The following is a 25,987-nucleotide window of genomic DNA, read 5'->3' on the forward strand; positions in this document are numbered from 1 at the left end:
AGTCTATGAATGAATATGTACAACAATATGTAAATATGCATTTACTTTAAAGAAAAACATGTTTTGACTTATGTTTAGTGATGATGAAGATAATTTGCTTCTGTTTTTATTGTCAGTTTAAAGCCACTTCACTCTAAAGACATAAACTCGTCTATACATTTCAGTTTCATTTTAAATGTGTCGTATCATCTGATATCTCAATCTTTTTTGCAGGATTTTTAATAATTAACATCTGAAACACACCTCAAAGCAGTGCAACCGTTAAAACTGTTGTAGATCTATCATTTCGCAACTATTATATTATTATTTGCTTTTTTTTGCTCTTCATACAACCCAGAAATTTTAACTGTTTATAGCCTTTACATGTATTTCAATTAGTTAAAAAAAATGGATGCAAAGAGTGAATAGTTTCGCAAATTTTAAATGAACAATTCAGCTTGGCTTTCTACTTTATTTTGTAAATATCAAGAAATAGTTGCCAGAAGAAATGTGATGGTTTTTTTTTTTTTTACAAACAAATAAAAATAGATTGTAAACTGACACACACAAACACACACAAACACACACACACACACAAATTGTATCTTGCATTAACCATGTGCTTTGAAATGACCCCTCGTGGATGACCAAGTGAAGTGTTGGGAGGCCATTTTACAGGACAGTTAAAGGAGATCTACTTGAATCCGGCCCTTCCCCATGTCATTCGGCGTAAATCAGGATGTTGAAGAGGGGCAGGGCGCAAGGCCTGTTAAATATTGACAGCCATTGTAATCATTAACTTCCTCTAACCCAATGTCTTTTAAACCGGCGCCTCTGCTGGTTTGACGTTCGTGCTCTTCCACGACTAACTGACATCCAAAAATGCAGCCTGGCCGTTCCACTACCACCTTGTCTGTCCTGAATTTACCCGTTTAATCACTACTTCTAATCCGTTCTCTCTCTCAACCTATCTGCTGCGACCCAAACTTCAGTTGGGGGGGGCGTGAGAGCATCATTCTACTTCAAACTTTGGCCTACTGGTTCCCTTCTCGGTGAGTACAGCTTAAATTTAAGACTGTTTGTTTAAACTAATGGAACACCAACTAATGTGAGCAAATCATTTTTTTTTCTTTACAGGAATTACAAGCAAGCAACCCAATGTTAAGGTTATTTTGATATTAATGGAATTGTTTTCTACGAATGGAGACATTTTTTTGGAAAAATTCAGCTCATTGAATCTTTCATGAAAAAATAGTTTTCATAGTATGATTTTTCATTTGATACATTCAAACTATCTACCAGTTAAGGACGTAGCCAACGTTCATGGAGTACTCTAAGTGAGTTGTGTTTGTTTTGGTTGCATATTAGTAACAGTAGTTAGTAGTTAGTATGAGTCAAAAAGGTGAGGGGAATGAACTTTTATTGTAAGGGAAAGTCAATGGCATTTTCCATGATAAAACGCATCACAGAAATTGAAAATAATAGACAAACGCAGGAAGTGTAAGGCCTGCAAGTACACGGAGGAGACACGCCCCTTTATGTATGTACTGTTCACCTATTGACAGGCATCCTCATGATTGCCACCATAAAATCAGTGTTATCTAGTCAAGCTTTGGCCCCTTGGCCGCACTGTTGGGTGATTTGGTTTAGTTGAGGCTGTAAAAGTGTGGGGGAGGAAATTAACGGGTCAAAGTCACTTCCCAGAGGACCATCGTGGAAAGCCGCCGAAATCCTGACTTCAGCTCGGCGATCTTTGAACTTTAGCCTTCGTGTGCTCGCTGCTGCTTTCAACTTGGGCCCAAAGGCACTGATTTGCTTGATATAGCCAGGCTACTCTACCTGGATGAGACCTTGGTGCTCGCTGGGTGTAACAGCAACTCCATGTGGATGCAGGATTAAGTTCCAGTGGAGGTGCTGTTACTTGCAGAAAGTTACCACACACAACTACTACAATTTCCAAGACCCAGTAATGTTGGGTTATACGGGTGTTTGGTCAAAAGACTCATGGGGCACAAGGTAATGACCTATGAATTGACAGCCAGTAGTGACAATGTCTGCCTGTCATTTCTGTAGGCCACTGCTGTGTTTGTCCTTCAGAACAAGAAGTGGTTTGGTGCATCATCCCTCCATTATTCAACTATTATTACAGGACTGCAAGGGTGCTGATTTTGTTGTTGTTGTTGTTCTGCATGTTTGTAATACACTACTGTATTCAATAAAGTCTTGACATTTTCCTTTTACAGAATTTGTGTGCCTAGTTATGTGCTGCCATTGGGTGGAATACTAAAAATATGTTCAACTATAAAGCAAGTAGTGCTGTATATATATATATATATATATATATATATATATATATATATATATATATATATATATATATATATATATATATATATATATATATATATATATATATATATATATATAAAATTATATTATATTATTTATATATATATGATATACATTTATCATTTATATTCCAAATATATAAATGATAAATGTGTAATATAGGTTTGGAAAAGGCCAGCATCTCAATTCGCAAAACTATGCCACCTAGTGGTAGAACGGAAGCTGTTGTTCGCGCTTAAACGCTATTCCGGTTTGCAGAAGGGGAAGCATGGCATCGCCATCGGCATCCAACAGCGACATGGCGAATGCCAATGGACGAGAGAACGGGGAGCCGGTGGTGAAGCGACCGAGAGAGAACGTCACGCCACAGTCTCAGTTACGTTCTCACAAGGAGCCGGCCAATAAAGTGACCGTCGTCCTTGGTGCCCAATGGGGGGACGAAGGCAAGGGAAAAGTTGTGGACTTGCTCGCAATGGATGCGGACATCGTATGCAGATGTCAGGTACCAGCCGCGCTCTTACGCAACGTTTTCGACCGACCATGACATTCAAACGCCCTTCGATCTCCCTGCATAACATGTAGACGTCAGAGAAAGTCGTTCCAGATCAGCAATAGTTAAACATTCGGCTTCTTGCTCTCACTTCCCGGATGCCCCTTTAAGCTACATTGGCATTAGCCTTGTTTGCTAACCCGTTTGCTACCATGTGTTCCATGGCAGAGCAAATACGTCATGCCTGGGGTAAAATGTCAGTGGGGCCGCTAATCTTTCTCAAGTAAAACAGCTTGTCAGGTTGTGAATACATTTCTGCTAGATCGTGATGAATTTCTTTGACGCCAGCCTGTTCTGGATCTACGGGTACTACCATTCGAAATAGCAGATCTGAATAAATTGTTGTTTTTACAGGGAGGCAACAATGCTGGCCATACTGTGGTTGTGGACTCAGTCGAGTACGACTTCCATTTGCTGCCCAGTGGTGTCCTCAACAAAAAGGCTACTTCCTTTATAGGTGAAACTATTATCTTGTTTTTCTGTAATTTAACATGACTAACCTGAATTTTCAGGGAAGGGTAAGACCATTTTAAAAAATCCAATGACCCTGAGAGCACACATGCAATCCTGCACACTATCTATACTGACAATTCAATACGTGTTTTTATTTCATTATTGCTATGGAAATTTGATGTAAGGTGTGATGATATTTTTGGGATTTCAGGCAATGGAGTGGTCATACACCTCCCAGGGCTGTTTACAGAGGCACAATCAAACTTGACGAAAGGCAAAGGTAAATAAATAAAGTCTGTTTCAGTAAAATGTTGACGTTTAAGACAACATTTCATCATTGTTTGTCTCTGCAGGATTACAAGGATGGGAAGATAGACTTAAGATTTCCGATCGTGCTCACATTGGTGAGTAGAATTTTTCCATCTGAAATGTTTTTGCATGTGGAAGTGTCTTATTGAGGTTTTGTCCTTCCACCTCTAGTGTTCAACTTCCATCAGGCTGTGGATGGAATTCAAGAGCAGCAGCGGCAACAGCAAGAAGGGAAAAAGTAATTTAGCTTTTTTTATTTATTTTTTTTATGTACCCGCACCTGAGTGACTTATTATTATGATAAACTCTTACCTATTTATCTTTGCTGCAGTTTGGGAACAACCAAAAAAGGTATAGGTCCAGCTTACTCATCCAAAGCAGCTCGGAATGGCCTGCGAGTCTGCGATCTTGTCTCAGATTTCAAAGTCTTTGAGGCCAAGTGAGTATTTGGCTTGTTTAAGTTGAAGTTTAGCACTTTATAGTTGTACTTATTATACATGTTTTGAAGAAGATGAGTAGTACTGATTGATATATGCATAAGAAAATAATCTCTTTTTTAATTTTTTTATTAAGGTTCCGCATGTTAGCAGAGCATTTTCTGGCAATGTATCCAAACCTCAATGTGGACATTGAAGGTGAACTGAAGCAGTTGAAGGTGAGATGTGATGTTAGCCAATTCATCAATGCTCAGCAATGAACATTGTTATCATTAATAATAAAAGGACATTCTCCAATTTCATATTTTAACATTATCCCTTTTCCTTAGGTGTATGCTGCGAGGTTGCGCCCTTTGGTGACTGACGGTGTGTACTTCATGCACAAAGCGCTCACTGGCCCCAGCAAAAAAATCTTGGTGGAAGGCGCAAATGCGGCACTGCTGGATATTGACTTTGGTAAGTGTCAGGAGGTTTAGGGATTTAATTGTGCTGACTGATATAAATGCGTTTGGCTTCCTCATCTGATAGACGTGTGTCTCTCTCAGGCACGTATCCTTTTGTGACTTCGTCTAACTGCACCGTCGGTGGAGTGTGCACCGGGCTTGGCGTGCCCCCGTCTCACGTGGGAAGAGTGTATGGCGTCGTCAAAGCCTACACCACCCGGGTGGGCGTCGGCGCTTTCCCAACAGAACAAGATAATGTGAGTTGGGGAAAGTATATTCATGTTTGTTTTGCGTCCCTTTGTGTTTGGGTGTGCTTTCTTACCACATTTAATGCACCAAAGCACAAAAAGGTGCTCCAAAAACTTGGTGCTAGATGTAGAAAATTGAGAATATTTAAAAAAAAAAATACACTGGCTTGGCATTTGAATTGATCTCAGTGGAGATGAGATATTTATTTGGCTGTGTTTTGATCGAGTCGTAGAAAACAATGGCTTTTGATCCTGCAGGAGACGGGGGTTCTTTTACAAACGCGAGGTCACGAAGTTGGCGTGACAACGGGCAGAAAGCGACGATGCGGCTGGCTGGACTTGATACTGGTCCGATACGCTCACATGGTCAACGGCTTTTCAGCGTAAGAGGCCGGCCCGTCTCTTCTCGCCGTGTCGTTTTGTTTTTTTACCGCTCAACTCACAGCTTTGAATTTGCAGCATCGCCCTGACCAAACTGGACATTTTAGACACGCTGGAAGAAATCAAAGTGGGTGTGGCTTACAACGTAGATGGGGAGCCTCTACCTAGTTTCCCTGGTAAGTCAGAAAAATAGGAATATATCCCAATTGTTTATTTCGGCATGGGAGTCCAAGTCACCTGATTTTAGTCCTGATCCAAAACCATGGAAATATATCGAGGTGGTCCAAAAAATAAAAAAAGTGCATTTACATTGTTCACAGCAAACATGGACGTCCTTACGCGCGTGGCTGTGGAATACAAGAGCTTCCCCGGGTGGTGCCGCAGCACCGAGGACGCCCGCTGCTTTAGCGATTTACCGTTGCAGGCTCGGGACTACATTCGCTTTATCGAGGAGTTCCTGCAAGTGCCAGGTTGGTAGTCAATTGCATTTTGGTGATTGGATTAAAAACAAAGCCCAAATAGCAAATGACATTTTGTTCTCTGCTTTCAGTGAAGTGGGTTGGAGTGGGAAAGTCCAGAGAAAGCATGATCAAACTTTACTGATCAGTGTTCCGCTCTCTCGAACACTTGAGAAGACCACCTCACTTTGCCAATCATTTTTGATGTAAACTCCATTGTAATGGAAATATTTCACCAGCTGTGATCGCCGTGGAACATTTGTGTCTCGCAGGTAGCAACAATCCTTCCCAAATCAATTTGTTCATTACGGCTGATGTTCTCTGTGGGTTTTTTGGGTGGGGGGGTTAAATTTTCAATTTCGGGTCTTAAATTTCACACTCTTGTCTTAGACTTTTGACAATTTTTAAAGCAATTTTAAAATATGTATTTGCCCTTTAATATCTCTTTCCACTGTCTGGAATTAAAAATCCAAAGTTCACTGAGGTCAGAAAATGGGTTAGAAGCTTTGCTAAAAAAAAAAAAGAAAGGCCATAATCCAGTAATTTTTAATCTATGTCGCTTGTTGTTAATGTGAATGTTTATGCAAGTATTGTGTTTTTCAAATTAAGGCTTAATACAAGGAAGAAAATTTCATTCACAAATAACAGTTTTTGCACAAATGAGCAATTGGTCGAATTTTAATTTACTAAACGTGAATTTATTCATAGTTTTTCGACCACCTTGTATGCAAAAGTTGTGGCTTTCTGTCATCATTAAACAGAAATTTAAAAAATCCTCTTCCTTTTTTTGACAATTACATCTGCGTATATGTGAAATCATAATTTTTTCCTTATGTAATTTAACAGCAATTGTAATAGATGGACCACAAAATACACTAGAATATCAAAAGGTTTCTTCTTTGTAGAAATTGGTGATTTTAGTCATCTAATATATTTCTCCCTTGAAATCCTTTGGGGGGGGGGGGGTCGTCTGTGTAAAAGCTTTTTGGCGTCTGGAGGAATTTGATTAAACCATAAAGTGGTTTCCTCGGGAGATCAATAGCGAGGTGTAATCGAGTACAGTCTTTAGAATTCAGCTAATGTTCGATACATGAATCTGTATTTGTACACCAAATGATCAACCGCAGGCTATATTTCAACTTTATGAATGAGGTGTTCAAGCTTAACGTCAAATTTTTATGCCTAGAAAAATGCCATGATGGCGTATATGAGGAAAAATTTAGGCCAAAAAATGTGTTACTGTATTTTCTGGACACATTTTTTCTTTCTTTCATAGTTTGGCAAGTTCTGTGACTTGTTTTTTTTTTTTCTTTCTCTGAATACTGACTGCCTGTCAGGTTTATTTTTCTATTAGGCTCGGGTTATCATAAAGAAAATATGTTAACAGAGGCATGTTATTCTCCATTTATCTAATGTTACTTTAATGTATGCTTGTTCTTGGTTTCTGATCAAATAGACACAAATTTAATGCCATACCAAGGATTAAAAAAAGGGTTTTTTTGTAACAAAATACCATTAGGAAAATCATGTCTTTTAGTTGTTTTTCTTTTAATGCATCTTCCCCTGAATTAGCAAACATGCAGACGTTTGCTAACCAATCCATTTTCAGTCCCAAGAAGTCTGCATCATCAAAAAATGTTTGAACGAAGAGCATACGCTTGATGTCTTAATTGAAAATAAAGTGCTCGTAATTGCACGGTTGTCGGGGCCTATCTCCCTCCTCCCTTCCTCCCTCTTTTATTTACCACCATCTTGCTTTGTTAATGTCAACACGTTCATGCCTGAGTCAAAATATTTGAGATTTTCTATTCTTGCCTCCCTTCTTTGCAAGTGTTCTGGATGGACCTGATTGGAGGAGAGTTGGAGTGGAACTGAAGATCAAATTTGACAAGTAAGGATTATTTAAAACCAACCGTTTGGTCCATTTGTATTTGATTTTAACACAGATATTGTTTATTTCAAGTTTTTCTTCCCACCCAAAAAAAAAATATCATTTTTTTTTTAGAATTTTATATGAAGCCTTATTTTCTTGACCCAAGTGGCTTCGGCTGATCCAGTGTAAATGGACTGAATTCCGATTTTTTTGTAATTTTTTTTTATGAGAAGCTCTAGAAACAGACATTCACTTAAAGCCAGACTGAGCTCAAGGAGTTAAATATATTTCTCTTGCAATTGATCTGTGGAGTGCATGAAATATATCCAATTTAAGCAAATGATAGTGCCTTTGTGGTGCTTAAATTGCATTTTACAAGCACAGTGCTGTGCTTAAAAATATCTGCACATTCTTTTTATGTGTATGCACAATATGATATAATATATCCCTGCTGTATTTTTTCACATCTAAGTTGCACTCAATAGGTATAATATTTCCCCCGTTTTTTTCCTAACGTTCTTACTATGTATATATCTCTATGTACTATTATTATATGTTTAAATGATTTCCTCTGTTAGCTATTTAACTCGTATGTAATGTGTTTGACTACCACGTTGCTGCTCAGTCTGCATCCGTTGAGAAATGACATTAACGGATCCCCAGACGGGTTATCGTGTTGGTGAAAAATGGATTCTGGCTCCTAATTTGTGGCCACAAAGTATGTGTAATATAACCAAGAAATAGTGCTACCTCTGTTTCTGTTGCTGTCGTACTAAACACATCAACCAAGACAGATTCATTACATTTTCTTTGAAATTGGATTAAAATTTACGCCCTCATTAATAACTAGTGAACCAGGCCTGGGCGATAAATCGATTTTATGAATCAATTTGAGGGTTGTTGTTCTCTTTTACCAACAGGGAAATATACTACAAGGTTATAGTATAGCAAAAATACAGCAGAGAAAAATGTATTTAAAAGGCATTGCATTTTATGTATTTAAGATTCTTAAACCTGTTATAGTTATAAGTGGCTATTTTTGGTCATTAGAAAAAAAAACCTGACCTCTATAATGTATTTAAGAGGCATTGCATTTTATGTATTTAAGATTTTTAAACCCGTTATAGTTATAAGTGGCTATTTTTGGTAATTAGAAAAAAACAGACCTATAATGTATTTAAGAGGCATTGCATTTTATGTATGTATTTAAGATTTTTAAACCCATTATAGTTATAAGTGGCTATTTTTGGTAATTAGAACAAAACAGACCTCTATAATGACCCAACATGAATCAAAAAGGAGTGTTTCCATACATAGATCTCAATCATAATTAAGCTTTATCATTGTCAGTCATAACTTTGATTAATAAATAAGTACGCACAGATAAGTTAATACAATTAACTCTTGTTATCGCTCAATCTTTTGTTGCTTATGAGCTAATGGGTGGAGTTTACACTGCCTGCTCCTGTCCAGAATACTGTAGTTGCTGAAATTTCATCAAAAAGGCTCCCTTGTGGGAACCTTTTTTTTTTCTTCCTATACTGCAAGAACATCATTGGAAATGGATATTTTTTCCCCCAGGACGAGATAGACCCAAATTCCCATATACTTGACACACCCACACTCCAAAGCATCTCTTCAGCCATGCCGGCGTATGGACAACCACACAAAGATGTGAACACAGAACACAATGTCTATTTTGACTCCATACATATGTGCTTTTTGTTCCTTCTCTTACGCCCTCCTCACTCTCATAATGTCAAGTTGATTGAGTATTTTCTCTTCCCTTGCGTTCTCAGTAACAGCCTCCCTCCTCACACGCCCTCACCCCCCTCACACACAGAAACACACAAATGCACAGTGTCTGCCTGTGTGTGGCCGCCCCAACTCGTCACTTCAAGCTGCATCTTTTGGCGTATTATTATTATTATTATTATCATCTTCATATTTAAGGTAGGTGCACTTTTGGCAGTGTAGTAAAAGCACGTGATGGACTCTGTCAGGTGCTAAATGGAAATGATTCCAGTCATGACTCGCATGCCGCTGCATCAGCATCATCTGCAATGCTGTTGGCACACCATGCCAGTCGCATTAGTTGTAATTTCCTTTGGCCGTTTGTTAAGTGTCATGGTGTCAAAAGCTGCTTTTACAATTGCTTTAAGCTGATGTGGAATTTGTGTCCATTGTTTGGGTGGTATGATTTTTTTTTTTTAAATTGGGACATGTGGATAGTTGTACTTTTTGGGGCTGGGTTGTGGTCTATTAAGGTGCATTTCTTTGTTCTTATGTTTTTTTTCTTTCTTATTGGCGATTGGATGGTGACCAATTCAGAATGTCCCCCACCGGAAAATTAATTATTTTTCTTTTTGTTTTTTATTTAAAAATGCCAAACTTGCTGATTTTGAGCTGGATGCAATTGTAATAGTTTTACTTGATATCAATGTCTCCAGCTTTTATTGAATGCATTATGGGATGATTAAAAGGTAATAATGCTAATTTTGGACTGATAGTGCTAATAGTTTTTTTCCCTGGAAATCTATTGATGGCATAGCGGTTGAGCGGTTTGCACTTTTGCCTTAGTTCTTGTGTTCAAACCCAGTTCTTGAACCAGGATTGGCTATTTTATGAACTGTGCGTGTAAGATCTGTGATTGGCCAATGGGTCACTTGGGTGTACTCCGCCTGTCAAGCGTTGTTATTAAAACTGTAGAAGATGGATGGATTAACTAATCAATTTGATGTAAGACAACAAACACATTGTGATTTCATTTCGAACAATAAGCGCAATGATAATAAACATGCAGTGAAATAATTGCTTCTCAGTCTGCACAATATGAAATGGAGCAAAGAAAATAAAACTCTTGCTATATACAAATTACAAGCCTTTATTTCTACAGAATTCCTTCATAGAGTCTCATTTAAATGTCCCCTTTCTGTTTTTAGTGTCCCCTCCAGCAGAGTGTGATGTGGATGGGCTCCCTAGCGGTTACGGATCGAGGGAATCTATCCTCAGGCCCGGTGAAAAGAGAGAGTGGAAAAGGCGAAGGCGCGATCGTCGCGACATCAGGTTTGCAGAAGCATAACAACCACCACCTTTGTTTTTGTTTTTTGAGCTTTTTCCATGACGTTTCAGCTGGGGCTCGGCCCACGACGACGCGGATCCCGGGAGAGTCCAAGCAGCACCCTCGTTCGAAGTGAGCTCCAGCGCGGCCATGCGCTGCTCCACCCTCCTCGCCATCCTCACCGGGGTGCTGCTGTACTTGGTGTTGGGGGCCGTGGTCTTCCGGGCCTTGGAAACGCCATTGGAAGAAGACAAGCACAGGCGTTTGCAAGGGACCTGTCAGAAATTCCTCATCAACTTCACTTGTATCGGCCCAGAGAATTTGCAGGCTCTTATAGAGGTAGTGTACATCTCACCGTCTCCTTGACACTTATAGGCATCATATCAACTTCAATTGAAAAAACAATATATATCTGTATTCCTCCCTTTTGATGCTTCAGAGCCACCAGATTCATCAATTGTGTTCAGCAAGGAGTGACAAAAAAAAAAAAAATCGGAGTGGCCATACCACATTGGTTTGTGGCAAGCATCTCGAATTATGCAGCCACTTAACATACATGCAACCTAGACAAAAAAATAATGTTTGTGCAAGGGAAAGCATCATTTCAAATTTGAATTGCTGTATTTGTACCTTTACAGACCGCTTTGCTCCATATAAACCTGACTAGAGTAGCAATATCAATGGTTGTCAATGGATTGCCTCTCAGTTGCCAATGCGGTAATTGTCTGCCATTGTGGGTTATTAAATTGTTCCCCGATTCCACGGTAGGAAGTAGCAGAGGCCATTGGAGCAGGCGTAGATCCCAGTGGTAACAGCACCTTTGTCAGCCAGTGGAATCTGGCCAGTGCCTTTTTTTTCTCTGGGACTATCATAACCACTATTGGTGAGTATATACACTCACGGCTCTAGGCGACGAGAACCACCTTTAATAGTATTTTCCCAAATTCTAGGATTCGGAAACATCTCCCCAAAGACAGAAGGCGGCCAGCTCTTTTGTATTTTCTACGCCTTAATTGGGATTCCGTTCTTTGGTATCCTGCTGGCCGGAGTCGGAGACCATCTTGGGACTGGCTTGAGAAAAACCGTGGCCAAAATAGAGAAGCTATTCCTGGTCAGAACTCAAATAGAACGTGACAATGTGTCGTTTTTTTGTTTTTGTTTTTTTGACCCATCACTTTGGGATTTTTTTTGTCCTTCCAGAAATGGCGTATCAGCCAAACCATTGTGCGGGTCATTTCTGCCATTTTGTCCATCTTGCTGGGGTGCCTGCTCTTTGTTGCCGTGCCGATCATGGTTTTCCAAAGGGTGGAAGGCTGGACTCTGCTGGAGTCGGCATACTTTGTGGTCATCACCCTGACGACAGTCGGTTTTGGCGACTACGTGGCGGGTAAACTCTATACCGCCGTTTCCATTGAGGGCAAATAGACATCCCAATTCATTTGAACTTGGAGGGCCAGTTCCTGTTATAGCAAATGGATTGACTCTAGTTTTCTATTTCTATTCCCCATCGATGCTCTTCTAAAAAGGGGATTCGGGGCTTGAAGGCAGCGATCACTGGTACAAGCCGTTGGTGTGGTTCTGGATCTTGCTGGGTCTTGCCTACTTTGCATCCGTCCTGTCAATGATTGGAAATTGGCTTCGAGTTCTCTCCAAGAAGACCAGAGCTGAGGTAATATTTACTTTCGCCAGCCATCGCTCTTTCGCTTGCGGCTCTTTTTTCTGTTTTATCTTCCCCTCATAGATGGAGGAACTGCGAGCCCATGCCAACGACTGGACTCAAAACATCCAAAATATGGATTTTCGGATCTCGGGCAAAATCGACGACCCCTTCCGACGCCATCGGCGAAGGCGGCGCCACCGCACTCGCGGCCACGGCCACGGCACTTCTGCTCCCGGAGGTCCTGAGGCTGAAAATGGGAGTCAAAATGGGAGTCAAAGTGATTCGGAATCGTATTCCTCGTATTCCTCGGCCAGCGAGAGCGAGACTGGGTCGGAATCAGAAACCACCCAATCGGAACGCGTCCCCGAGGAAAAGAAGGACCCCCACTTTTCTCAACCTCTTGACTATTTTGGGGAAAACCTGGCGTTCATCGATGAGTCATCTGATGCACAGAGCACTAATTTACATTCAGACGTGCAAATGGATCCCAAATCGGCGAATACGAAAGGCGACCATGCGCACAGAAGAAGACGTCACAGGAGGCCTGTCCCTAAGAGAAGCCCCAAAAACCATCGAAGAGAACTTAAAATAAAAGAACCCAATGGGACACTGCAAGAAGTTCCAAATATACCGCCAAAGCCTCAAGAATAAAACAGATTAGCAACTATGTTTACAGCACAAGAAAAGACAGAAAAAATATCCCCACTCTGGGAGCGATAAAAGAGATTTTGAGACAAAATAAGTGGCCTCAAAAAAAGAAAAGAAAGAAATACTTGGAGGTATTTACACGCACAGGAAAGAAAAATATTGCACAAGCTTCTGCTGCATGTACTTTGACGATCATGTGTCAATCTGCACCACCCAAGTGTAAGTTTGAATTTAAAACACGACTTTTTTATTATCATGCACTTTTTTTTAGCTTTGAAATTCAGTTGCAAAAAAATGCTCGGACGCTGCAATTGAAATTTATGCAGGAAATCTACTTTTGCATGTACTATATATGCCTTGTTAAAAAAAAGATGCCTTGACATCACGACTTGCCTGACAATGCTGTTTTAGCATTTTACTGTCCTCTGCTGGACTAAAAGATTTTTTTCTCGTATTGATCATCCCAAGTACATAATATCAAATAAATAAAATAAAATAACCATGAAAGAAAATCCTAAACCAACATTGGACTATTTTAGCAATGTTGACATTACACAGCCACAAATCACTGAATCTTACAATTTTTCCAGGGTGATTTGAACACATCTGTGAAGCCACATAAGTTTAAATTTAAACCTCCATATGCACCAATGTTCCCATACAGTATGTCGTACCTAGAATAAAGTACAAGCACTGTGTTTTGTGGCAGTGTTTACTGTGAAAACAAAGTTCACGATGACATTGCCGATTAATGTCATCTATGCTGCAGGTAGTGAACCAGTTAACCTTTTCCACGGCAAGTAACTATTTTTAGTCATTTCAAAAGCTTAGCCTCTTAAAGACTGACCGTGAATGCTGAATTTTTAAGGCTCATTAACAGCTGAACTATTTTTTTCTGGAATTTGGACTCCCAGTCAAACTGGATTGGACATGTAGTGCCGTCAATGGCATCGGATGAGTATGAAACAGTGACTAAATTTCTGGTGTTCTTCCAAATACTGCAAAAATAAGGTCATTTGATGGTTTGTATGGAGCATTTGCTCATTAGCTGCCATTGAAGGTGATAGATGTCCAATCCAGGTGGCTGCCAACTGCCTCAATCCAACTAAATTGGACGTCCGTCCCCTTTAAGATGATTGTTACTTAAAAATGCATCATTTTAACATCAGAATCAGTTATGGGGGACTAAAAAACTCCACGTGACAGCAAGATACTTCAAGACTTTTTGTCTAGTCTAGTGAAGACAAATTAAGCCTGAGCCACGAGACTGGAATAACTTACATACTGATAAAAACCACTAATGTGTCAGTGGACTCAAAAGACTCAGCAAACAATTCAGTATCAATCATGTTGGCCTTTAAAAAATAAAAAGCTGGTGACAGTCAGACACTAAGAAATGAATGGATCATTCCCCAGGAGCTTGGCAACGACGCTATACACGCTAGAAGCCAAGAATAAAGGAGTAAAATGTGCACGTGGAGGGGGCAAGTGGCACATAGAAGAGGGACAACACAAAGACTAAATATACACTGGAGGTGCTTGTGATGATGATCGAAGACAGGTGAAACGCAGCCCTGGAAAAGAACACACGCCGCGTGCCAGCAGATATAAAATAACAAGAATTGATGAGATGGGTGAGGTGGCTTCAAAAAAATAAAAAGCCCTTATATTATTGGCTCAACTCATTGGCAGTAACATACATTCTTATATACAATATATAACTCATTGGTTGCTACTGACAGTATTTACCAGTTGAAATGAAATTGATGTCACTTGGAAGGGAATAAGATCATTATTATGTAGGCCTCACAGTTCTAGGGTCGTGGGTTCAATTCCAGGTTGCATGTTTTCCCTCCCTGGGTTTCCATGGTTTTCCTCCCACAACCCCAAAATATACAGAGTAGGCTGGCTGGTTGAACACTCTAAATTGCCCCTAGCTACAAGTGTTGTATTTTTTGTCCCTTCGTGGCCTGAGATTGGCTGGCAGAGATAGGCTCCAGCACCCCACGCGACCCTCGTGAGGATAAGCAGTTCCGAAAAATGAATGCACGAGGTAAAATTAGATCAAGTTTCATCTTAGTTTTCTGCTACGTTGAATAAGGCGCGCACGCAGACCATTTGTGAGTCACGAAACCCCCCTTGCAAACGCCCCCCGCCCTTCCTTCCCTTAGCAAATGGGACAGTTTACTGTAGCATGTATAAAGATGACAGGCAGCCTTCTGGCATGACGATCAGGAAGTCAGCAGGCTGTGATGATGTGCACTGGCAGTGGGTGACCTTTTCCTGGAGGACACGCGCGCGCGCGCACGCGCACCCTCGACTACCATGCCGCACTATCCCCACTGCTGCCACTAGAGGGAGATTACTGACCGACTCTTGTGTCGACTTCACTCTTCTTACCCGACTACTTACAGTTAAGAAATACAACTCCATTACTGGGAATGCAATCATAGAATTCTGGGTGATGACCTACTTTTTGAGTGAACATGATGAAAATCACCGCCAACTCTCCAGTTTGGACATTGTTTTGTCAATTGACGTGGACGCGTCTGTAAACGCGCTCTTATCAGCAGCTAGCATTTAATAATTGAAGAACACTGGGGCCTTATCTTCTCGTGTTCTGGTTTACCTGTCGCTCCTTTTCGGTTGGAAAGAGCACAGCGCATAATAGCCCCTATAGTAAAAATGTGTATAACATGATCAGAATGCGTATAATGTCTCGTAGTTTAGTGCTTCCTTTTGCCGCGTATGACTCATTAATGCAGTAATGTTCCTTTTCTGTACAATGGCGTCTTGGTATTTGTGCAGACTCTCAGCTGACACCTGTCAAAGGTCAAGACCTGCTGTAAGAGGCACCCTTGGGAATTCAACTGGCATTCACACACAGCATGTAGTAATATAGCCAATCTGGTGGATTTACTTCAAACACGCCTGGTGACAAGATAGCCTATCTTTGACGGCGGATGGCATTTTTAAATACGTAGATGTTGGCTAATTCCACAGGGCCCGTAGCAGGACCGGTTTGGTCGAGTTTGTAATGCACACTGCGCCAGCACGGTGCAGTTACGCAGAATTGCAGTGTCTGCAGCAGAGACTGGGTGACCTTGCTTCAAGGTCGCAATGACACCGCCGTCAGTTTTTCCTCTCGTGCGCGCGCCACGGCCATCCTGCACCCGCTGGCCATTTCACGCGTGACCACAAAGAGGCGCACCTTTGACGCAACTATTCAAGACGGGGATTGGCTATTAACGCGCGGTCGGAAAATGCAATCCAATGAATGTCAACGATGCATTCTAACACTATTTAGTTGTATTCACATCACTAAAGCACTACACTTCAGATTTTATGGAGGAAATGGACTGGCTTTTTACTAACAGGCTGCCATTGACAATGATAGACGTCCAATCTATTTGAGCTGGGAGGGGCTGCCAACCCTCCTTGGTCAGATGAATTGAACGTCTATGCGGGATATAAAGTACTTATTTGAGACAGGTTTTCTTTGAAGGGCTCTTAGAGATATTGCTGTAATGTTGCTGTGTGTGTTTACATGGCGTGTTTAATGTGTTTTTGTGAGATGTGAGGGAAAACTCATTTAAAGTTGCATCGCTGACATATGTGGGATTGTCGTTTTATATCAAATTTCCAGCCGGAGTTGCCTGGCCCCGTTATGAAGTTGATGACGCTTGTGGATGAGACGCACGTATGGACGTAACTGGGGAAGCAGACGCAAATTGCACAGGGGGAGGAGCCTAGGCACGGGACAGGGTGTGACGTTGAAACAAGCTAGGATGAAAACACAAGAGTCGAGGGAAATTGACGTATACTGGATCAAAACAAAAGATAACTGTCAGCTCATTTGAACTGCATTCTCCATAAGTAACACACACAGATAAACGATTAAAATAAAAAATTCTATCCTTTCATGCCCAATGCAATCATTGTCAAACCCTGCCAAAATTGCAGCCAGTTTAGCCACGTGGTGTGTACAGCATTTTATTTTGAAAAGAATATGACAGGATGCCGTTTCCCTGTTTTGAAGTCGAATATATGACAACGGTTTAGCCGTGGGAGTCTAGCGAGGATTTTAATACCAGTGTCTGGACCCGACCGAGCAGCCGAAGAAGAAGACGCCGTCGCCGGTAGCTGTTATCGTGAATTCATCGCCCGAGCCACCGCAGATGTGACCATTACGACGTTGTTTGGACAGCGTTGTCAAATCGCAGAAACAGACGCTCGTCCGGAAAGATTCAAAAGCCGATTTTTCTATCCCTGGCTGGTGAGTGTCACAACAAACGGCGAACCGCGAAATACGTATTCACAAGGCTTACTGTTATGACTGGCGTTTTTAATTATTCTTTTTTTAAATGCATGGTATAGATTGATTGGTATTCACGCGGGGCAGACGGAGTGAAGTTGGCGTGGTCACGTTATTGGGGGTAGGGGGCACCAGCCGCAAGGGAATTGCTCATTGAGTTGTCTTTGCGTTTCGAATAAGTATCCTGCAGATACTTCTTGTTTTGCCTGTGTACAAAAGCATCACTTGGAGACGTCATCAAAGAGCTCAAAGTTGCACAATGTAGCTGTAATGTCTTTGAAAAATCCTGAACAATTTTAGGCTAGATTGGCATTTGGATTGCTAAATGTAAGATAAAGCTGAATCAGACACTACTTTCTCTTGCAGTCCACGGTTGAGGGTGTCCACTTTTGAATGTTAACATTTTCAGAGTAAATTGACTTCCTGTCACGGCACACTGACCTCTGAATGTAACCAAAGCAAAACCTGCTGGACCAGGATTGAGATCCCTGATCTGAAGGCTTAATCCACTTTGGCAATTAACCTTTCACCGGTTCGAGATCAGTAGGCAAGGTCACCCCTGGGCGCCGTTCCTGACTGCTGCATGGCGCGCAGCAAATACAAACCTCCATGTGACTTTTAAGTGCAGTTTTTTGATGCACAATCACTGACGGTGTGTCCACCAGGAACCAAAACAACTAGCTTTAAAACAACATCGCCCTGAAAAGATATTGTGATTTATTTAAGTATGTCAGATTCAGTGTCAGAATTCCATTGAAGTCGGCGAATGGGCTGCACATGAGATTTAAAAATAATAATAAAAAAGAGTACTAATGAGATCTATTTTCACACATCAGCACTACTTCTTCAGCATGCACTGTAATGATTGACAAAGCTATGAGCAAACTTTAGCTCCTAACTTAATATGAGTGAGAGACAAGGTGTTGGCCTTACAGTCTGTCCTTGAAGCATTCCTGTGACTTTGACCTTTGGAGCATATCACGCAGAAAAATGGGGTGGGGGGAGTCGTGCCCATAAATATGAATACATCCTAGGTGTTAGATGTTTCAGGGATGAAGTGACATGCTTTTGTATCCGCAAGCCTTGTAGTTGATCATATTTTAGTTTTAGTGCCAGGAATCCTGAGAGGCTTTAAAAAGATAATATAAAAAACTTTATTAGGGATGCCCCAATCACATATGTTTGCCTGTCAATCTTAGCTCTTTGACAGTTCTAGACATTAAAATCCTTTCAATTAAGAAGGCTAGCATTAAGTTAATATGTTTCATTGTCATTGACGTCAATAGACAACCAATCCAATTTGACTGAGGAGCTGGCAACAAAATCTGTCTGTCGCAACTTGCCCTCCATGTCAAAATGGATTGGACGACAATTTCGACAATGGCAGCTAAGTTAACGTTTAAAAATAATACAAATAAATAGAAAATTTGCACATATTTTTTTTTTCTGAAAACGACGCGATCAGGTATTTTGTCATTTGACCCAATGAACCTTCATTCATTTTCCAGGTGATCTGATCGTAACGGTTGAAAGCAGACGCTGGGGATCACGGACTGAATTTTTGGCTTCTACTCCTCTCCAGCAAACAGGTAATGCTTGGTCTTATAAAATATGAGTTGTGATCACAAAATTCAGAATGTTTGTAAAGTTGAGAACTTTTTCACAGTGTATTTTTGAGGTAATCTGGATGATTTATTCAAGTGTAGATAAGTGGATCCTTTCTATTGTCACCATTGTTACAGTATGTATGCGCTTTTCTGGGTTTGTTTGTTGGCAAATGACTGCAAGTGACTTGTGTTAGGTTGCCTTGTATATTGTTTGTGGTCCAAACATTTAGCCCCGTATTTACTCATATAAAAAAAAATCTGAGGGAATGATGTCTTCTATTGTCCCATGATTTCATAAAACCTGGTGGTTTTGGGTCAAAATTGCAGTGTAATTGTGCAGAAAAAAGTAATGTAATCAATAGTAGTAACAACAATAAACTTCTTTGGGTGAATGCTTGATTATGGCAACTATATTTAGCGTTTATACATTTATTGCACTTGCAAGATTATGCAGGAATGTTTTTTTTTTTACTCCCAAAAAGATTATAATTCAAGTTATGCAGTGAATATGACTGGGTAAGATGGTAATATATATTTTTAAGATTTACAAACGACTTGGTTTATTGATAAGTTGATTTACAATAGTGACTGTTTTATTGATTGATAACTGTTACAAGCAATGGACTCTGAAAATAATCGCGATCAGTGTTAGTTAAGCAAACAGCTGTTTGGCTGGGGAGTTAGCAGCTAGCCTGGCCCTTAGTAACACTCGGTTAGCAGGCAGCTAGGATACAGCTTTTCACCTTTATCTGGTTATTATTGTCAGATCGACGGCAGAATTACGTGATCTACGGGTCTCCTCTGTCGGGTAAGGCGTAGCCTAGTTCGTGTTAGCGGCCAAAATCCATCTCGTGCCAAGAGGATGTAGCATTGACACTGTAAATTAACCCTTAGTAACCGTTAGCGAGTTAGCTTCCCGAAGCTAACTCGCCCGCAGATAATGGTAATATGTTGTTAGTTTACAAGATCTGATATGGCAAGTTATAACGTAAAACAAATCAACTATGACAACTTGCTCTGGGTTATTTAATGATCGATCGGATCTACTGGGATGTCTAGATTTGATTGGAAATGGTTAAAAGCCGAGACGATGCACATGGTAATAAAGCATCAACAACAGATTGAAAACAATTTTATTTTGGTGATCATTCGGATCGATCCATTTTGGTGGGTGTTGGATTTTTTAAAATTTAAATATCACCTCTTGATCTTCTGCTGCCTTCACATATTGTAGGGGGCAAACTCCAAACGAAGTTAACCAGCTGTAATTGAATGGGATTTATTGCTGGGGCAGTAAATGTAAAACGTACACAGTTGTATTCCCCCCTGAGTTTTCTATGGTGGTCCATGACTTCATTGATTATTTTTTTTATAACCCTTATAGACTTACAATGTATTTAATGGTATTGGGAAACCTTTTGTATTGGTCCCTCTGTGTATCATATCACTTATTATTTGTAACTCTCCTTTTTTTATTTTCTTTTTGAGGTTGTAGATTTTAAGGAGAAAAGAAAGCGTATTGCCTCACATATTATAACACTAGTGATGCATCTGGAAATTGAAGCACAAGGCTGCTTTACGAGCTGTGTGACCTTCATCCAGTCACCTTGGCTATTTTAATTTACAGAGACGCCAGCGACAAAGATTCACATTAACCGTGCTTAAAGACGGTGTCGTTTTAAAAGACGCAGAAGGTCTCGATTCAGCAAAATCCAGTACGCTTATTCCACAGCTTTAAAATAGCAGCGGATCTGCGCATAACAACTGTTTGTACTTTGTCGAGAGCTCTCAAGGAAAACTGCGCCAAGTAACGGAGTTGTGATCAGTGTAGATAAGATAATCCTTTATTAGGCCTCTAGTGGGGAAATTTATGAATAAGATATTGGCAGAGTCCTTTCGCCTTTGTTGGGAAATATTTAAACTTTGACCACAGAATCTTTGTTGACAATATTAGTATTAAGGGAAAGTTCACTTGTTGGACTACAATGCCATAACATTAATGTAATCACATTTTTGTTCTTTTTAATATCTGTTTGAATTCAATTCTCAAACCGATGCACATTCTGGCTCCGCCCACAACATCGAGCGAAACGACGCTTTCCGGCACAAAAGGGGAGAGAAAGTTGTCACAGTGACAGGCTGCTCAGAGGGTGTCGTGCCCTTGAGCTTTAGTTGGCCTGCCGCAGGATTCCTTACTGCTACCCCTAATACTCTTCTTCCATTATTTACTTCATCCCTTTCCTTTGCCCTCTAGGGATCATGTCTTCCAGGGATCGCCGCTCGGATGTCTACATCAAGGCCGAACCCAGCAGTCCGGAGGGAGGCGGTGGAGGTCGGACCAGTCCCGGCGGGCCCTCGTCCGACTCCTCTCAAAGCGGAGGTCCCGAGACCCGAGAAGACGGCGCCAAACGCTATTCGCCACCGCTTTACACGCCGGCCTTGCGTTGCCACTTCAAAGACGAGAGCGGCGACGGAGCCGACGAAGGATCCACTGGAAACGGAGCCGGACGATGCAAGTACGCTCTGAGCACGTTACCCAAGAGGCTGTGTTTGGTCTGTGGGGACGTGGCTTCCGGTTACCACTACGGTGTGGCTTCATGCGAAGCCTGCAAGGCCTTCTTCAAGAGGACCATCCAAGGTATGAATTTCCTGGTTTTCATTCCGGGGGTCCTTGTCTTCTATTTACTAGCAATGCATTCATGTTTAAATGATCTTGTTCTTGCACAAAGGTAACATTGAATACAGCTGTCCTGCATCAAATGAGTGTGAGATCACCAAAAGGCGCAGAAAGGCTTGCCAGGCCTGCCGCTTTACCAAGTGCCTCAAAGTGGGCATGTTGAAAGAGGGTAAGCATGACTTCTACCAAACTAAATTCGCCACTCATATTAGCCTTTTACTGTTTTTTTTTTCTTCAGGGGATTTAAACCTATTATTTTCATTGTAGGTGTTCGTCTCGATCGGGTCCGAGGTGGGCGGCAAAAGTACAAAAGGCGCCCAGAAGTCGAGAATGCAACGTACCAGAGTGTCCCCCTATCATTGACTAAGGAAAACGAAAAGGGTTTGTCAATTTGTTTGGAAAAGGAATATGAATGATGTATCTTTTTTGACATTTCTAATCCTGTTTGTGTGTTTTGTGAAACAGGTTCCTGCAACATCATCGTGTCTCACCTGTTAGTTGCAGAACCAGAAAAGTTATTTGCAATGCCGGACCCCCTCCAGGCCGACACCGCTCAGCGCACTCTTACCACCCTCTGTGACCTCGCTGACCGTGAGCTGGTTGTCATCATCGGCTGGGCTAAACACATTCCGGGTAAGAGACGAACATAGAGTAGGTCACTAAAGTCCCTTTTGAAAAAGTCCGCTCATATACCGGTATTTACCCGGCACGCTCCAAGTGTAAACGCAATTTCCCGGCTCAGCTGACACGGACGTCAGCAGGTACATTAGTGGCTCGCCACCAAGTCCGGAACTTTACCGGCTGGTGCGGCAACGGTAATGTTCCACTCCAGAGCGCACGTTTTGATGACGTAGCTATCACATGACTGCAGCGTGCTACATTACTGACAAATCTGCTGTTCAAGGGTTAATTAGCCATTCTGCAATTTTCATCTGCCACTTGTCTCAAATCAGATGTCATTGCCAGTTTTCCTTTTTAAAATTCAGAAGCTTCACTCTGCCTTTTTTTTCTGTTCCGCCGCAGGCTTTTTGTCTCTGTCGCTAGCAGACCAGATGTCTGTGCTACAGTCCGTTTGGCTGGAGGTGCTGGTGCTGGGCGTAGCGTACCGTTCGCTGGGCTGCGAAGACGAGGTCGTCTTCGCCGAGGATTTTGTCCTTGATGAGGAAATGTCTCGCGTTGCCGGCCTAACGGAGCTAAATGCCGCAATCAGTCAACTCGCCCGACGTTTCCGTGCCCTAAATGTGGACCGAGAGGAGTTTGTCATGCTGAAAGCCATCGCGCTGACTAACTCAGGTACACTTTATTTGCTAACAGTATTGTATTTTGAACCCTATGTTAGGAAATTAAGATAACAGAGGTTAGAAATTGTTGTGAGTCTTCAGGTTTAAAAAGTTAGAATATGTTTTTAAGTACAGGTAGAAGTAGTTTAGATGATAGGAGACACCATAGGTCATTGAGGAGAAACCTGTCTACTGCTCTGTGAAGGAAGGTTGAGAGACTAAACAAAATAACTGATTTTTGTTCTTGATCTGTCAGACTCTGTTTACATCGAGGACATGGAGGCTGTGCAGAAGCTGCGGGACCTCCTTCACCAGGCTTTACTGGAGCTGGAGTGTCAGCGGCGCCACGGCGATCCCCAGCGCGCCGGTCGTCTCCTTTTAACGCTACCCCTTCTCCGACAGACCGCCGGTCGGGCCCTGACTACTTTCTACAGCATCAAGACACGCGGTGGTATACCCATGCACAAACTATTCTTGGAGATGCTGGAAGCCATGATGGACTCCCCCTAGGGGAGCAACACACATAGGATGACAGAGTCGACTAATCTCGTCTTTACGAGCGGGTAAATTGTTTGTCACAAAGGAGATGTTTTATGAATTATTCATGAGGAAAAGGACACTTTTTTCCCCCATTGTAGCTGACATGAGGAAATAGAGACCGTTTAAAAAAGAAAATAATAATACCGACCCTAAAATTAATTGTTTAGCTTCACTTAAGATCCATATTTCTGTGGACAAAAACTGAGAAGTGATACAACCACAATGCCAAGTTACTTGCAGTGGCCTCCATTTAAACAAAAAAGAGGAAAACAAAAAAAAAAATCATTGCAGTTGCATGACCACTGGAGAACAATGGAAGTCGTCAAGAACAGACTGCAGTCTCGTGGCTTTTAAACTTTGAAGCTAATGCAACAGTGACTCACGTAAGCCATAACATATCCGGCCAATACTTGAGGGTCCACTTTAGTACACAGGGTGCATTACTGTATCGATAGTATAGTGCCGTTGTAGGCAGTTTTGGGTTTTTTTGTTGTTGTTTGCTTCGTTTTTGGCAGGACTTTTTTGCAATAGGCTGAAAGCAATATAATGACTTCATTATTGTCCGTCACCCTTAAAAAAAGATTCACATGGTAAGTTACTTACTAGTTGGTCACGGGCTGGTAGTTTTCTACTCTCAGGACCCCAAGTATGTTGTTTTATTTCAGTCCTAGACTGTTGTGGACCTGCGTAGAGAAAACTTTGTCAAAAATGTTTCTGCATTACTTTTAAATGTTCTGATCTAGGATAGGCACACCTGACATATGTGGCCCTAAAATCCTTTGCTGTTAGGATTCGTAGTGGAAAACACATAGTTTGAGTTGTTTGTTAACCCCTTTTTGCACTTGAAACATGGCTTCCATTTGCAACCTATGAGCTTCACTTTTTGAGTGGCCACACAGAGGTTGGACAAAAACGCATCTGCCTCTTTTGCTGTTTTACAAACTCGTCAAAAAAGAAAATAATAATAATGATCTGACTTGTTTCATATGATAAGGTGGATTTTCTGTGCTTTGGAAAGGAACGCTTTGGAAGGTAAGCAATTGTTTCAGTGTGTAATCTATTTTGTTTTGGGATGTGTTTTGAACTTGCAAGCGTGCCTGTGATGGGCTCAGGGCAACTAAAAATGCAACATATGCAACATTGTGTGTTTCAAAACCCTACAAAACCTACCTTAAAATCTACCCCATTCATTGTTGTTCATCTCCAGCTTTTTTCAGTCAAAGGGGCTCCTGTCTAAATGGGATTTCACCCCCCAAAAAAAACATCCGTGTATATTGGCCAAAGTGCCATTAATAGTTTAGCCATGTACAGTTACAGTAATATGACGAGAAACATGCAATTTTTTTGTGAAAGATGATGAAGCCAGCAAATGTGACAATTTACTCATTACAAATGTACAGTACTGGTGCAGCTTATGGTGTATTGACATTTGAAACTGTTATTTTTTCATATACTTTCCTTTTTAGTATTCAAAGGTTTGTTAAGGTGAAAGGATTGGGTTTATACACTGACGCATATTTTAGCTGCTCAGACTAGGATTATGAATGCTAGTTTTTTCTTAACTGGTTTTTAAAAGCTGTGTTCATTACAGGTATCAAAATTAAGTTTTTATTGATTCAGTGAAGCCACAGAGGTATCAGAAAGCCTATTATGAAAAAAAATGTCAAACAGAAAAATACTTTACCCTCCGATCTTATGATTTTTTTCTCTTTTAAAGGAGAATGCATTAAATGTTTTACACATAGGAAGAAAAAAAAGTGTTTTCTGGGACTTAGTTCCTTAAAGCTGACCATCTTTTAATGGTAACGACTTACTAATGATTCTCAAATTATATTTGAAAACGTGTAATTTAAACAAAGATAGTGTTTATTCACATCAAATATGCTGTATGCTTTTACTGGTTTGCGATAAAATGGTTATAGGAAAGGAAACCAATGTCTCATGGAATGGTCTTTTGCAGTGTTGCAATTGGAATTTTGTTGTGGTTTCTATGTACATTTAATATAAATTAGCAATACAATAAATTACCAAAAGTCACTTGTTTCCATGTATAGCCACTGTGTACATTTTACATTGCCATTTATGAGAAATAGCCACCAAAACATTATTTAGAAGCTCAAGTCAATGTTTGTATTATAACAGAATATTTAAATGAGGAAATTCTATTTTTTACTCCATTTACTGTGTGTTGACACTGCTTTATTTTTATGCGTGCTGCTGGCTGTGAATTTCTGTAGGCTTTGGTTTCTTTTAAAGTTGGGTAATGGTTTTGATGTCCTTGTCTAAACATGTCCATATTAAAATCACTGTGAATAAAAGTGATATATTCCTCTGTTTGAAGCAACAGAGAGATGATTATTTGAGGTGCTTTGTGCTGTATAATAAATGGACACTACTCACCTCACATTGATCTTTTTTTTCCATTTAATTCATTACAAAACCTAATTTTAAGGTTTATACAGATTGGCCCATTCACAACAAGTGCAATTTTTGGATGTATTTTTATTTTTAAACAATAGTAATAATAAAATAATAATATAATAATAAACAATATAATAATAAAAATATAAAAATAATAATATGATAAAAATATAATAATAATAATAATACAAATAATAATGAATAATAATAATAAAAATAAACACTGGCTGCTTAAATCGCGTTGCGTTCAAATGTTTGTGTCAAAAGTTAACCACCTTTTACATGCGTGGACTTTCAT

The 25,987-nt window shown here is 40.6% G+C and overlaps 3 protein-coding genes across 4 annotated transcripts; all 3 read left to right on the top strand.

Moving 5' to 3' along the window:
* The first annotated feature begins 2,544 nt into the window (after nt 1-2,544).
* adssl (adenylosuccinate synthase, like) lies at nt 2,545-6,507 on the top strand. Its single transcript, XM_077741242.1, has 13 exons — nt 2,545-2,830; nt 3,233-3,335; nt 3,543-3,611; nt 3,685-3,735; nt 3,812-3,878; nt 3,972-4,079; nt 4,214-4,295; nt 4,407-4,533; nt 4,623-4,777; nt 5,027-5,151; nt 5,228-5,325; nt 5,470-5,619; nt 5,700-6,507. Exons 1-13 carry the CDS (start codon nt 2,597-2,599, stop codon nt 5,750-5,752), a joined length of 1,422 nt encoding a protein of 473 aa, XP_077597368.1. The 5' UTR covers nt 2,545-2,596; the 3' UTR covers nt 5,753-6,507.
* A 600-nt stretch (nt 6,508-7,107) lies between these two features.
* Nucleotides 7,108-13,262, top strand: kcnk4b (potassium channel, subfamily K, member 4b). Of its 2 annotated transcripts, none has more exons than XM_077740730.1 (8): nt 7,108-7,498; nt 10,423-10,546; nt 10,613-10,880; nt 11,310-11,424; nt 11,492-11,652; nt 11,742-11,928; nt 12,068-12,210; nt 12,283-13,262. In XM_077740730.1, coding segments are annotated over exons 1-8 (1,569 nt in total). In that variant the 5' UTR covers nt 7,108-7,497; the 3' UTR covers nt 12,853-13,262. The 2 variants fall into 2 exon arrangements, with proteins under 2 accessions (XP_077596856.1, XP_077596857.1); XM_077740731.1 differs by lacking the exon at nt 7,108-7,498 and adding an exon at nt 9,126-9,433.
* Nucleotides 13,263-16,717: 3,455 nt separating this feature from the next.
* On the top strand, nt 16,718-25,672 carry esrra (estrogen-related receptor alpha). The gene is made up of 8 exons (XM_077740779.1): nt 16,718-17,125; nt 18,673-18,753; nt 21,026-21,409; nt 21,501-21,617; nt 21,716-21,829; nt 21,914-22,081; nt 22,472-22,741; nt 22,985-25,672. The coding sequence occupies exons 3-8, from the start codon at nt 21,031-21,033 to the stop codon at nt 23,236-23,238; spliced, it is 1,302 nt and encodes a 433-aa protein (XP_077596905.1). The 5' UTR covers nt 16,718-17,125; nt 18,673-18,753; nt 21,026-21,030; the 3' UTR covers nt 23,239-25,672.
* Nucleotides 25,673-25,987: the final 315 nt, after the last annotated feature.

Source organism: Stigmatopora nigra, chromosome 19 (genome assembly GCF_051989575.1).
Source record: "Stigmatopora nigra isolate UIUO_SnigA chromosome 19, RoL_Snig_1.1, whole genome shotgun sequence".
Taxonomy (NCBI): Eukaryota; Metazoa; Chordata; class Actinopteri; order Syngnathiformes; family Syngnathidae; genus Stigmatopora; species Stigmatopora nigra.

Bases quoted from the DNA above. Each gene is read 5' to 3' on its own strand.
- adssl (XM_077741242.1), top strand. From the start codon at position 2,597: ATGGCATCGCCATCGGCATCCAACAGCGACATGGCGAATGCCAATGGA. The intron at 4,080-4,213 runs GTGAGTATTTGG...TTTTTTATTAAG, and splicing joins TTCAAAGTCTTTGAGGCCAA to GTTCCGCATGTTAGCAGAGC. The intron at 4,296-4,406 runs GTGAGATGTGAT...CCTTTTCCTTAG, and splicing joins GTGAACTGAAGCAGTTGAAG to GTGTATGCTGCGAGGTTGCG.
- kcnk4b (XM_077740730.1), top strand. The intron at 11,929-12,067 runs GTAAACTCTATA...TCTTCTAAAAAG, and splicing joins TTTTGGCGACTACGTGGCGG to GGGATTCGGGGCTTGAAGGC. The intron at 12,211-12,282 runs GTAATATTTACT...TTCCCCTCATAG, and splicing joins CCAAGAAGACCAGAGCTGAG to ATGGAGGAACTGCGAGCCCA.
- esrra (XM_077740779.1), top strand. From the start codon at position 21,031: ATGTCTTCCAGGGATCGCCGCTCGGATGTCTACATCAAGGCCGAACCC. The intron at 21,618-21,715 runs GTAAGCATGACT...TTTTCATTGTAG, and splicing joins AGTGGGCATGTTGAAAGAGG to GTGTTCGTCTCGATCGGGTC. The intron at 22,082-22,471 runs GTAAGAGACGAA...GTTCCGCCGCAG, and splicing joins CTGGGCTAAACACATTCCGG to GCTTTTTGTCTCTGTCGCTA.